General features: G+C 45.8%; 1 protein-coding gene across 1 annotated transcript; it reads left to right on the forward strand.

The window, feature by feature from the left end:
• Positions 1-435: 435 nt before the first annotated feature.
• On the forward strand, positions 436-1526 carry LOC137652795 (testis-specific H1 histone-like). Its single transcript, XM_068386203.1, has 2 exons — positions 436-619; positions 916-1526. Exons 1-2 carry the CDS (start codon positions 436-438, stop codon positions 1524-1526), a joined length of 795 nt encoding a protein of 264 aa, XP_068242304.1.
• Positions 1527-13384: the final 11858 nt, after the last annotated feature.

The raw sequence follows: 13384 nt of genomic DNA on the forward strand, positions 1-13384 counted from the left end.
ACAATCATAGCAAAGCTATAGCTTGTGGTAGGTGTCGAAGTGGGTTGTCTGTGATGTGGAGAGGGTTCTCTTAGAGACTCTATCAGGAGCTGCAAAAGGTTTGGATACTGTTCTGCATAACGCCATAGCGGAGCTAGGAGAGTCCTTGAGAGGCTGACCGATGTTCTAGCCTTCTTGAGTGCCCATCTCCAGATAAAACTGGGACGAGACGTAAACGTCATTGTTGTACCTATCGTTATTGCCGGAAAACCTTGGGGTCTAGGGATGGGGAGCAATAACAGCCTGAGATTCAGGAGCATTGCGAACAGATCCCTAGTTGGAGGACCCTGTAAAGTCGGGACTTTGTCGGCTACAAGGTGATCCAAAGTCCATTCGGTATACCTTATCTGGGATGCTGTGCACAGATTGTCGGCGAGCATGTTCCTCTAGTCTAGAATGATGCAAGCTGATAGTGGTACCGAACGTTCTTTGGCCCATCTTAGAGTTTATACTATTAGACGGGAAGAGGCTACGAGCAAGTTCCTTATTGCCTGTCGATGTGAGTCTCTATGTGATGTATCACCCATCACATCACTGAGTGGTCTTTTAGGAACCGATGAGGCCGCTGAAGGACCAGAAAGTTGGTCTTCATATCTTAAGAGATTTAAGTGAGGGTACTTTTGGACTCTGTCCAGAGGGCTGAGGTCGTGTGGTGCAGCACTATGGCTCCTCCTCTCTTCTTTTGATGTGTTCTATGCACAACCTCAAGTCCGAGGGGTGGGGAAGGATGAGAGGGCTATGCTACTCTGTATATTCTCGACTGACACCCATCCCTTGAGGTTTGTTCAAACTTCTGGTCCCATGGGGGTCAGAATGTTTGGGGGATCGTGTGCGTGAGAGTACTACGTGGAGACTACTGGCGTGCGCGTGCGGAAGACCATTGGCGAGGGAGACCATCGGCGCCCGCTCGCAGAAGACCGTCGGCGCGCATTAAAGACTGTGTGCACTCGGAAGGCCATCAGGCGCTCGCGCAAGAGACCATCGGTGCCCGAGCGTGGAATACTGTTGGCGCGTGTGGAATGCCGTCGGTATGCGCATGCGCAAAAGTCTGTCGGCATGCGCGCGCGGAAGACTGTCGCCGCACTCACACATGCAGAAGACTGTCGCCGCACTCCCGCACGCGGAAGACTGTTGGGGCGCGCACGGAAGAGCATTGGCGTTTGTGCGCGCGGAAAATCATTGGCACGCACGCAAGAGACCATCGGCGAGAGCGCGGGAGACCATCGGCGGCCACGCGCGGAGGAAAATCGGAAGACTATTGGCGCGCATGCAAGAGCATTGGCGCTCGCAAGCGGGGAAAATCATCATCGCGCGCGCGGGAGACCATCGGCGCCTCCGCGCGGAAGACCGTCAGCGCGCATGCGCGGAAGTCCGTCAGCGCGCACGCGCGGAAGTCCGTCAGGGCACACGCGCGGAAGACTGTGGGAGCGCGCGTGCACGGGACACTGTTGTCGCACGCCTACGCGAAGGTAGTACTAGTAGGTTGACAGGCCAGCTGGCACGATGACGAAAATCTGGAATGAGCCGTTTGGAAGGGCAAACATCGATGATGGAGACCGTAAAGATCCACAGAAGAGTCCAGGACCGAAGTCCAAGGACTAACAACGGTGTAATGTTGCGTTGGTAGATCGGCAGTTCAGGTGGTAGGATGATCAGGAACTGGGATGTACCCTTTGGAAGGGCGAACATCCACTGATGGCAACAGTGAAAGGTCCATAGAAGAGTCCAGGACCGAGGTCCACAGACTTAGTTGCAGAGCAAGGTTACGCTGGTAGGTCTGCTGCGCTGGTAGGTCTGCTGGTAGGATGGTCAGGAACTGATGAGCAATGTGATCCTTCGAAGAGGTGTCTCCACGAGTGGCCTCTCTCACAAACGAGAGAGGTGAACACTTCGTAGAAAAGACTTGAAGCCTCCCGTGATGACGCCCATTAAGGCCTTTGGATAAGCAAGCTGAGCTTTAACTGTAGAGATCCTCCAAAGAGGAGTCTCTATGAGTGGCCTCTCTCGTGAACGAGAGAGGTGAACACTTCTTAGAAGAGACTAGAAGACGCACATGATGACGCCCATTGAGGGCCAGTGGATCAGCATGCTGACTTTTAACAGTAGCGATCCTCCGAAAAGGAATCTCTCTGAGTGGCCACTCTCGTGAACGAAGGAGGTGAACACTTCGTAGAAGAGACTAGAAGACGCCCATGATGACGCCCATTGAGGGCCGGTGGATCAGCAAGATGACCTTTAGCAGTAGCGATCCTCCGAAGAGGATTTTTTTATGAATAGCCTCTCTCGCGAACAAGAGAGGTAAGCACTTCGTAGAAGAGACTTGCCAAGACCGTGCTCCGCCCCTGAAGGAAGAGAAACTCAGCAAGCGGGGAGAGAAGGCTGGGCAAAGGCAGCAACAGCAGTTGGAGACGATGAATTTATTAAGAGGTGGGAAGTTCTCCCTATGAAGGGAGAAACAACCTCACGCCTGGGGAGGAAACTTTCCCTCGGAAGGGAAGTTGTCCAACCCCTGGAGGCGAACCTCCTTTAAGATTCTAAGATGATCTGAAGTGCTGGTCATGTTGTAACCGGAGTACCACTAAGAGAAGGGATGACTCCCATGACGACGTCCTCTGAGGGACTGCAGTGACAACAGATTCCCCAGGCATGAACTAAATAGCTCTGCTTCGTTGGCACTCTTAGTCGAACGAAGAAAATCTGCACAGTTAACTGAAAAAATAGAATCAATCATTTAGAGAGATTCCCTAGGGAGGAATTCCGAAGAGGAACTCCAGAGGGAACAACATAAAAATAAGTATTGAGCCGAAAATAAGATTAGTTATTTAACAGAAATTTCCTAGAGAGGAACTCAGAAGAGAAACCCCGAGGGAATAACAAAAATAAGTATTGCACCCTTCCTTCCCCAGTCGATATCAACGGGAGAAGGGGGGGGGAGCGGAGTAACTGTAATAAATACAGAATTACAATTGTTTAAATCAGCTAAGAATATTCAGTAATAGTGAGAACCATAGATCCTCCGAAGGGAAGCGTTCCCAACGGAAAAAAGCTGAAAGGTTAAAATACAATTATAATTTCACTAAAAATAATTGAAACAAACAATCGGAAGAGCAACCTAACCCTCGCACGGGAATGGAGCTTCCCCAATAGTACACTTGTTGTAAAGGTGAACGACCTCGAGAAGTAAAAGACCGTAGTCAATCTTTGAGAAGCCACATTCCCTTTTCTTAGAAATATATGTTTCCAGTAAGAAAATGGAAAAGGCGAAGATATATGCCGACGGGAAGACCTATGGACCAGAGAGGGAGAGGTCGTTCCCAACGAAGTGGAACTGTGCTGGTCTTGCTAATATACGCAAATGTCGTTGTCGTATATGTATCACACACACTAAAAAGGAAACTTATCACATTTCTATACACATATATATACACAAACATTATGAAAGTTTTCATATATAAACATGTATAAGAAAAAGTAAGTTAAAAGACAAAAGAAAAAAAATGGCAGTCCAGAATAGGCGAGGAGGGAGAGAGGAAACAACCGCTCTCTATCTGAGCCAAAAGTAAAGTAACTAAATCACAGGTGTGTGAACACGAGTGGTAGCAAGCTAACCCGCCTATTCCCGCTAACTAGCTGTGTGGGTAGATAACCCTCGCTAAACTTTAATGGCTCGTCATTTCAGTTCCGTCAAAAGTATAACCCCTGATAAATAGTGTGGTTTATATTCCAGTTACGGAGCAATTACCATTTTAGCAGGTGGGTTTAATGGACCACAATAATAATAAAATAAAGGTATTTGAATGAGAATACGATCAAACAAGATTTACATATAGTAATGCAAAAATTACTTAAAAACCATTGCAATTAAACTTAAAGTCCATATAAAAGGAACACAAATGCCATAAAGGACAAGAATGACACAATAGGACAAATGACACAATAGGACAAATGAAAACTGACAATGAGAACCACGTCTCGAAAAGTAATCACACTGGAAATTGAGAACACTTGAAACAAAAGCACAATTTGTTATTAAACCCTTAGAACAGGAACACTCATACTGAGGTTATAGATACATCACAATAAAGGGGACTGCTTCCCTGCCGGATACCAAAGTTCTTGATTTAGTTGCTGAGTGGAGACTGATTCAAAATTACATTTAAGGGTCGAAGAAATTGAGGATGTGCGGAACAAGTAAGAACAAGGAGTGTGAAATAAGGCAAACAAGTTTCTGGGAAAGGACAAAGGAAAGTGGTATTCGGGGGAAATCAGTCAGGCAAAATATATATAATAATTACAAAAATGTGGAAGGTGCAATACTATTCATATATAATCTTACACTTTTCTTTATTTCAATCAAATCTTCTATAATATTTTGCTATTCGTCCTAAGATTAACTTAGTAGATCTATGTCACCGGCAAATTTCAAAATATCTATCTCCCTATCTATTTATCTATCTATCTATCTATCTATATATTTATCTATGTATATATGTATGTATATGTATATATATATGTATAAATATATATATATATATATATATATATATATATATATATATATATATATATATATATATATATATATATATATATATATATATATATACATATATATTTATATATATATACATATATATATATATATATATATATATATATATATATATATATATATATATATATATATATATATATATATATATATATATATATATATATGTAGAAAAATGCACATTCGTGTGCATTCTATTTTTTGTATATTATATGAATTGTTTGGTTGTGGTAAATTTCTTATGTTTAAATAGTTTGCTCGGGAATGGTTTGGTTCTTTTATTTTTGAAAAGCAAATGCATCTACTTAGCATACCTTAAACTACCTCTTGGGACAATTTTAAAGCAAGAAACAAGCCATTCTTGAGCGATGTATTTTAAGTTTTACCAGGTTGTTCGCTGCTGGACACAAGACTGGGAAAACCGTTGTCGGTGGTGAATGATCTGAAGAAGGCAGTATGAAGAGGCCAGCGTAAGAAGCGCAGCAAGGCAGTCTTCTCCTGAATTTGAATTAAATTTTTGGCAGCCAAGGACAATGGCTGTCACTCATTAGTGTAAGATCGGTGGCTCTGGACTTAGCCGCTCATGGATCACGTCATCGTCTGACCACCTTATACTACTCAAGAGCTCAAATAGAAGACTACCATCAACACCTCTACCTTCGTCACTGCTTTTCTATGGACCTAAGAGACTGGCTATATGTTGAGGTAAGGTTTGCATTAAGTACGATGCATTTGCTTAGTGAACTTTCAACTATAGTTACGGTTTTATAACCTTTTGTCTGGCAACCAAACTCATATATATATAATAAAGTCAGAAGGGTCTCCTTTTAAGTTTTAAATTTGATCTTGACATTTTCAAATCGTTTATTGATCTAGGTTTTGTATTTTCCATAGATTAATATTAAAAGTTAGTTTGTATTTCCAAGATTTCGCATATATGCACATTATGTTTGTAGCCCCTGACGTTTCCAATTTATAATGTTTCATGCTATGGGTTACAGATCCTTCGGATGTTTAGAAAATTGAGGGGTAATAGTGCGAACCAAATGCAGTTTCTCTGGCGGAGAGAGAGAGAAAGTCCACGCTAAGTTTTTCCGAGATTTGAACTGATCAGGATCATCATATTCGCCAGTAATTCTTCGGATTGTAAATTGTCATAAATTTACTGTTTAATTGTAAATTAAATTAATTTTTTATGACTTATAATTTTGCTTCTCCTTAATTTATGTTACATTGCCCTCTCATAATATTGCTTTTCGAAATATATATATATACATATATATATATATATATATATATATATATATATGTATTTTTGGGCTCAAGCCATGTCGTCCTGATGGAAGTTCCTATAGGGTAGCTTCCTAGGGTATATTACAACTACGGCGATATTCCCAGAGAATTTACCTTAAGGTACCAGAATTCTAACTCCTGGAGCGAGTATCCCTCGTGAAAGGGATATCGCGACATATCAGAGGACGTATTCTAGACACGTCACATGGCAATCTACATCCTGGACAGAGATTTCGTCTCGTAGGAGGTGATTGACGAGATACGAATTCGGGAAAGAAAAAGGGGAGCCGCTCCCAAGGCTTCCCCATCCCCCGATTCGTATGCGTGCCTGGCGCCAATCCTGGCGCCATCTGTATTCCTTTTTGCGTAGCTTAACAACTCGGTGTTTTTTCCTGTTTTTCTCGCAAATCTTGGATTTATTCGGCTTTTCATGGCTTCTCCGTCTTCGTTGGCCTCTGATAAGTTGAGTATAGTGTCTGTTATGTATAAATGTAGGCTCTTGGTAAAATTTTGAGTGATTAATAGGATTAATCTTTGATACAAGAGCCGTAGCCTACCAGAGGTGTCCTGGACACTGTCGCTCGCTAGGTATAAATTAGTTAGTCAGAGCGACATTCCTGGTTGTTTTGCTTTAATAAATTTTAGCTATTTAGCTTTACATAGGATTTCCTTTCGTGCTTAGTATTATTTGGCGAAGTATTCGCCATTCTGGCCTACGCTAGGCCATGTAGCCTAGTCGTTTGGTCCTAGTACTTCATGCATGATTTAGGTTTTTCCGAGTGTAATTAAAATTTTATTGAAGCTTTAGGCTATATTTTATACATTTTAGACTGTGTGGAATATTTCCAAGATTGTATACGTGTGAGTTTCGGTGAATTAGGTAATCGATTCTCTTGGTGCCTAGACTAATTGCTTATGGAGCCTTAGTATACTTTATCATACTCCCCGGTTGCTTTCTTTTCTTCGGAGAAGGTATGCAATCCCTTTCCCTCTGTTTAAGCCTTGGGCTTATCCCTAAGTGGTTTCTTCCGAATTTATTTTCGATAAAACTATACTAGGGTGTTACTGTACCTTCCTGTTCCTGTAGTTATGGTTCAAGAGGGACAGAACAACAGAGTTTTTAGTCTGAGTCTGTGTTGTCTGGCTTGGGGCAGAGTCCCCCTCGCTGAGCTAACACATACAAAGGGAGCTTAGCTCCCTTAGGTCACTACCGAAGGTTTCTGTAGTTATGATTCCTTCTTTTGTGATCTACCAGACTAGTCCTGTTTCTGTTCTCGGGGGAGGATAAGTTCTTCCCTTGGGAGTAGCAACGCCTTCCTTGCTTTGGTGCTCTGGAAGCTGGCAAGTATTGCTGGCCTTTCCCCTTAGATCTCCCTTAGGCTAAGATAAGTTTCTTGGCTGCGGGTGATCTGTCACTAAAGCAAGGTTGGCAGGACCCTCTTGTCCCTTCCCCCTCTATCTCCGAAATGGCCTAGCCATTACTGTACTGTACCTTGCCGGCCGGCAGAGCTGGCCGGCAGGGGTCTTACTGTACTGTACGTCGTTCGACTTCTGGACCTAGTATAGGCTGGGATGTGGAATTGACTCAGCCCATTGCCGGCCGGCAGAGCTGCTGGCCGGCAAGGGTCTTATGTTTTCGAGTGCTGCCCGGACCTCTCTTGGTCCCTCATCCATGCCTGCCGGCAGAGCCGGACGGCATTGGTCAAGGAAGCCTGAATTAGTTTCTCCCCTTTCTTATATGCACTCTTTCGGTTACCGGGCTTGGAGGTAGTGTACACTCTTATCCCGGCATCCATTCTATTTTCTTCTTGTGCTGTACCTGTCCCGGCTGCCGGCCTATGAGGCCGGCAGCCGGGCAGGTGTAGTCTTCTGGTTCTTTTGCTGCCGGCTGGCATCGGTCTTGTACCTTTGGCGGCCGGCTTATGTCAGTCCTTGTCTGCCAGTCACCAAGAGTGTGGCCGACAGCTGGGTACTACCTTGTGTAGTTGCTGGCCGGCAGCCATTGCCGGCCAACACTGGCTGTTACCGGCCGGCAGTTGCTGCCGACCGGCACAGGCATTTAAACCAGAGTGCTGCCGCCCTATAGCTGTTAAGTAGTATACTTTAAAGCTAGTTGTGGTGTGTGCCGGCCGGCAAAGGCAGGCCGGCACACATCCCCCTATACTGTACTAGTATTCTTCTGTATAGCATATACAGTAAGAAGAAAACTATAGTAAGGGTTTTGGTACAGCACTGTATCTTCTAACACTATTGTGTTTTCTTGCACACCCCTTTGCTGTTGCCCTCAGATAGGAAGCTGAGTTCTTCCCTGTCTATTATCCAAGATTTTAAAATCATTGCTTAGGTGTGAGCTCCACCTGTTTCCTCTGGAAACCTTGCATTGGTTACTCTGGAAGAGATAAACCATTTTTGATTTTTATCTGGAAGGCTGCAACAATGGGTTGTGAGGGAAACACAAGTGTGTGTCTTTCCTTTCTGAATTGTTATGCTATACTATGCATATCCAGTGATACATAGTTCACTTGGAAATTTCTTCTCTTTACAGAAGGACACTTCGAAGTGGGGAAGTGCTTTCTGCAATGTCAGCAGCAAGAACCTCTGCGGACATGAGTTTTGTAGGAGACACGCAGCATACGCTGTCTCCAAGGATGATCTCCGGTATTGGGACCCTCAGGTATGTACTGTGTGCACTAACCTGATTAATGAGACAATTAAATAGCTAGGAAGAAGCTTCGTACCTGGGTAAGGGGCTTCCAAAAGAACACTTCTGGCCCTTATCTTCCAAGTGAGAAGATGAGGGCGTATCCTTTCCCTAAGGCATCAGCTGATGCAGTGATTCCCCAGCCTCAAGAGGAGATCCCCTAAGTTCAGATCCAGGTGGATGCTGAAGTCGCGGTCGCGATGCAAGACATCCAGCTAGATGACAGGATGTCTGATGTGGACGGGTGTCAGGAGGAAGACCTCCTGGCAGAAGCCCAGGATGAAGTTCAAGCCCCTCTACATCGGCCGGTCTCCCAGTAGAGCTGGGACAGGTCCTCTCTTCTATTGTTGGAATGATCCAACAAATGCAGAAGGAGAATCAGGGGAAGGCGGCTGCAATGGAACTGCGAATGCAGTGCCTTGCAGAATCACATGGGCCCCAGAAAAAGCTCAATGTGAAAGACCTTCCCTTGTGCTCAGATGCTAACCCATGGAGGTATGCTGAGCACATGCCGATGACAACTGGAAAGATCGTCATCTCGGATAAGCTGGGATCAGTTCCCCTGGAGGGTGGAATTCTGGCCCAGCAAGGCATCATATCCAGACTGTTATGTCCGGCTGAGGAAGGAACCAGCTTCAAAGGAGGAGACAGAGCCGAAGGAGGTCATAGTGATGGACCATGCTAAGGCTCAAGCTCTACTTTCATCCTCGATGAAAGAGAGGGCTTCTCTAACTCAAAGGTAGCTGCATTGAATAGGAAGCTCCCTTCCTTTGTGTCCTCGCCTACTAGAGCCTTCCCCTTTTTACAGAAAAGGTTTCTGGCTGTACTAAAAGCAATCGAGGCCGGCAAGTCTTGCCCCTCCCTAGATTAGTGTAAACCCTTGTCGCTGGCCCTGCCTATGGACCACAAAGACTAGAAGAACGTCCATCTTACGTTCTCAGTGGGAAAGTTGGAGGCTGATATTGCCGGACGTCAGTTCGGCAAGGACCCCCCCTAAGCTGTCTGACTTTCTTTTGCGAAGTGAGTTCGATACAAAAGAAAGACTGACTGCCTCAATGTCTCTTCAGACTACTCTCGAGACGATGGCAAGTGACCCCAAGGTCCATGAAATGTTCATGGTAGTGGCCAAGCCTCATCTGGCCACAGTGACGAAGGACCTTTATGGCTTCGTCAAGGCAAGGAGAGCTTGTAGGGAGTTCATGTTTACCTCGGCTACGGTGAGGCACGAGCTAAAGAAACTAATCTCCTCCAACATTTGGGGAAAAGACCTTTTTCCCTACCGACTGGGTCAAAGAAGCTGTTGATAAAGCCGCCTTGGAGAATAGAAACCTTCTCCAGAAGTGGGGCCTGGCTATCAAAAGAAAGTCTTCCCCGGATGAGGGTTCTCAACCAAAGAAGAAGACTATGAGGACTAGGCTACCGTCTCGGCCAGCCAAGCCTCTTAGACAGCAACAGCAACTGCAATTGCCATTGCCCCCAGTGCCCCAGATCGTGGCACAAACCCCGACCACCTTTCAGTGGGTACCCCAGGCCGTGTCGACACAGTCCACGTCATTCACCTCAGCGTTCGAAGGGCAGTCTACTTCCTTTCGAGCAAAGACTAGAGGAGCAGCCGGAGGCTCGTCTAGACGCCCCTCAAGGGGAAGGGGATTCACGGGTGGTCATGGTCAGGAAGGCAAGACCTCAGGACGGCAGTCCAAGCGAGGTGATACCGGTAGGAGGGAGACTTCTGAAATTTCGGGATCGGTGGACCTTCGATCCCTGGGCCCACAGCCTACTCAAGAATGGACTGGGCGGGAGCTGGTACAGCACTCCACCCCCGTGCCTTCGGTTTTTCCAACACTCCACCCCCGTTATGGAGGAGTACGTTCAAGACTGTTGGAGAAAAAGGGTGAAGCCCATCAATTTCTAAGGGAGGCTGTTTTGTGTTCCCAAGAAAGACTCGGAAAAGCTCAGAGTCATTCTGGACTTGTCGCCACTTAACAAGTTCATAGTGAATTGCAAATTCAAAATGCTAACACTGCAACACATAAGGACCTTACTGCCCAGGAGGGCATATTCCGTCTCTATAGACTTGTCAGACGCCTACTGGCACATTCCAATTAGCCATCGACTCTCCCCCTACCTAGGGTTCAGGCTACAACGAAGACTATACGCCTTCGGAGCCATGCCATTCGGGCTAAACATAGCCCCAAGGATTTTTGCGAAGATTGCGAGCGTAGCTCTCAAACGATTTCGCCTAAAGGGAATTCAGGTAGTAGCCTACCTGGATGACTGGTTGGTGTGGGCAGCATCCGAGACAGAATGCTTGCAAGCTTCCAGTCAAGTGATCCAGTTCCTAGAGTACCTAGGCTCAAGATCAACAGAAAAAGTCGACTTTCTCCATCTCAAAAGTTCCAGTGGCTGAGAATCCACTAGGACCTTTTGTCACACCGTTTCTCCACCTCGGCGAAGAAAAGGAAGGAGATAGCGGGTTCTGTCAAGAGACTTCAAGATTCCGAAAGGATATCAAGACACGAGCAGGAGAGAGTACTGCGCTCTCTCCAGTTTGCTTCGGTGACAGACCCAGTGCTAAGAGCACAGCTAAAGGATGCAATCGGAGTTTGGAGAAGTTATGCATCAAACGCGTGAAGAGATCTGAGAAGACCAGCCGCTTCGGCTAAGTACTCTTCTCAGGCCTTGGTCCCAAGCCAGACATCTAAAGAAGTCAGGTTCTTCTTCAGCCACCTTCCCCGTCGGTGACGATTCACTCAGACGCCTCGAAGGAGGGATGGGGAGATCACTCTCATCGGAAAAAAGTCCAGGGGACTTGGTCCAGGCTATTCAAGACCTTTCACATAAAACTTTCTAGAAGCTAGGGCAGTGCTCCTTACCTTAAAGAAAGTCTCCCTGCGTCATTCGATCCACATAAGGTGGTGATTGACAGCGAGGTAGTTGTGAGATACTCGAATCGACAAGGATCGAGGTCAGCACCTCTCAACCAGGTGATGTTGGCCGTCTTCCGATTGGCGGAAAAGAAGAAGTGGTACCTGTCGGCAGTTCACCTTCAAGGAGACCGCAATGTGACAGCGGACGCTCTATCCAGGTTCACACTGATAGAGTCGGAATGGTCCTTAGACGCAGGATCATTCTCCTTCATTCTGAATCAGTCCCAGAACTGCAGTTAGACCTCTTTGCGACGAAAGACAACAAGAAGTTGCCCCTGTACGTGCCCCTTACGAGGACCCCTTAGCGGAAGCAGTGGACGCGATGTCCCTCGACTGGAACAGATGGTCCAAGATTTATCTGTTCCCTCCTCACAACCTTCTGTTGAGGGTCCTCAACAAACTGAGATCCTTCAAAGGGTAGCGGCAATAGTGGCCCACAAGTGGCCGAACAGCGTGTGGTTCCTCCTGGCATTGGAACTGTAGCTGAAGTTTGTACCACTACCAGATCCAGTTCTGACCCAGCGAGCCCAGAAGTCAACTGTCTGCGCTTCATTACAGAAAACCTGGACCCTGCAGCTCATGATTTTCTCTCCCTAGCGGTGAGAAAGCGTTTCGGGATTTCGAAAGCCAGTATAGACTTCCTTGAGGAATATAAGTGCAAATCTACTAGAAGGCAATATGAGTCATCTTGGAGAAAATGGGTGGCCTTTTGTCAAGGCGAAGATTCCGCAGGAGATCTTGACAGACTTCTGCTTATCTTTTTTCCCCACCTCCATGGTCAAGGGTTGGCAGCGAACACGATTTCAGCGTGTAAGTCTGCTTTGACAAGACCCATTCTATATGCCTTCCAGGTCGACCTAGGTGACGAGATCTTTAATAAAGTCCCGAAAGCCTGTGCTAGGCTCAGACCTTCAGCACCTCCAAAGCCCATTTCATGGTCTTTAGACAAGTTCTTCATTTCGCTTCTCTGTTGAGCAATGAAGAGTGTGCGTTAAAGGATTTGACACAAAAAGTTATTTTCCTATTTTGCACTCGCGTCCGGGGCCAGGGTTAGTGAGATTGTAGCCTCTCGAGAGAGGCAGGTCGTGTTCAGTTCCTAGATGGGGAAGAACTGAACCTGTTTCCGGATCCTATGTTTCTCGCCAAGAATGAGTTACCCACCAACAGGTGGGGTCCCTGGAGAATCTGCCCTCTGAAAGAAAATGCATCTCTATGTACAGTAGAATGCCTAAAGGTCTATCTTCATAGAACTTCAGACTTCAAGGGTGGTCAACTATTCAGGGGAGAAACATCAGGCTCAAATTTATCTCTGAATCAACTCAGAGCGAAAATCACATATTTTATTTGCAGAGCGGATACTGACAATACACCCGCAGGTCACGATCCGAGGAAAGTTGCCTCATTCTTAAATTTCTTTAATTGTATGGATTTTGAACATCTCCGTTAATACACTGGCTGGAAGTCTTCCAGAGTGTTCTTTCGCCACTATGCGAAGCAAGTAGAGGAACTAAAAAAGATCTGTGGTAGCAGTGGGTCGCGGTGTTAACCCTACTGTTTAACTCTGCGAGGAACAGTGGTCTTAATTGGGACGATTAATTCCAGGGTGAGTGTGTAGTTACATACTGTACTACAAACTAAGTGAGGGCACTGTGTTGCCCATCACGACTGTTCCATTTCCGAAGGTGAACCTAGCATAAGTGCAGACATGTGTGCCGAGCGTTTCTAACGCTAATGTCATTGATTTGTAATACAGGCTTTTATGACTCTGATACCTCGGTATCTTAAAAGTGGCATCTAATGTTTTTTCTTTCAGACAAACAAGCTCTGTTTACTATCATACTTATGCTTATAGTTTTGGGTTATCCTCTTCTT

This window comes from Palaemon carinicauda, chromosome 14, assembly GCF_036898095.1.
Source record: "Palaemon carinicauda isolate YSFRI2023 chromosome 14, ASM3689809v2, whole genome shotgun sequence".
In the NCBI taxonomy this organism is placed as follows: Eukaryota; Metazoa; Arthropoda; class Malacostraca; order Decapoda; family Palaemonidae; genus Palaemon; species Palaemon carinicauda.

Coding starts and splice junctions, on each gene's coding strand:
- LOC137652795 (XM_068386203.1), top strand. CDS start 436: ATGATGCAAGCTGATAGTGGTACCGAACGTTCTTTGGCCCATCTTAGA. Junction 620..915: donor GGCCGCTGAAGGACCAGAAA/GTTGGTCTTCAT, acceptor CGCGTGCGGAAG/ACCATTGGCGAGGGAGACCA.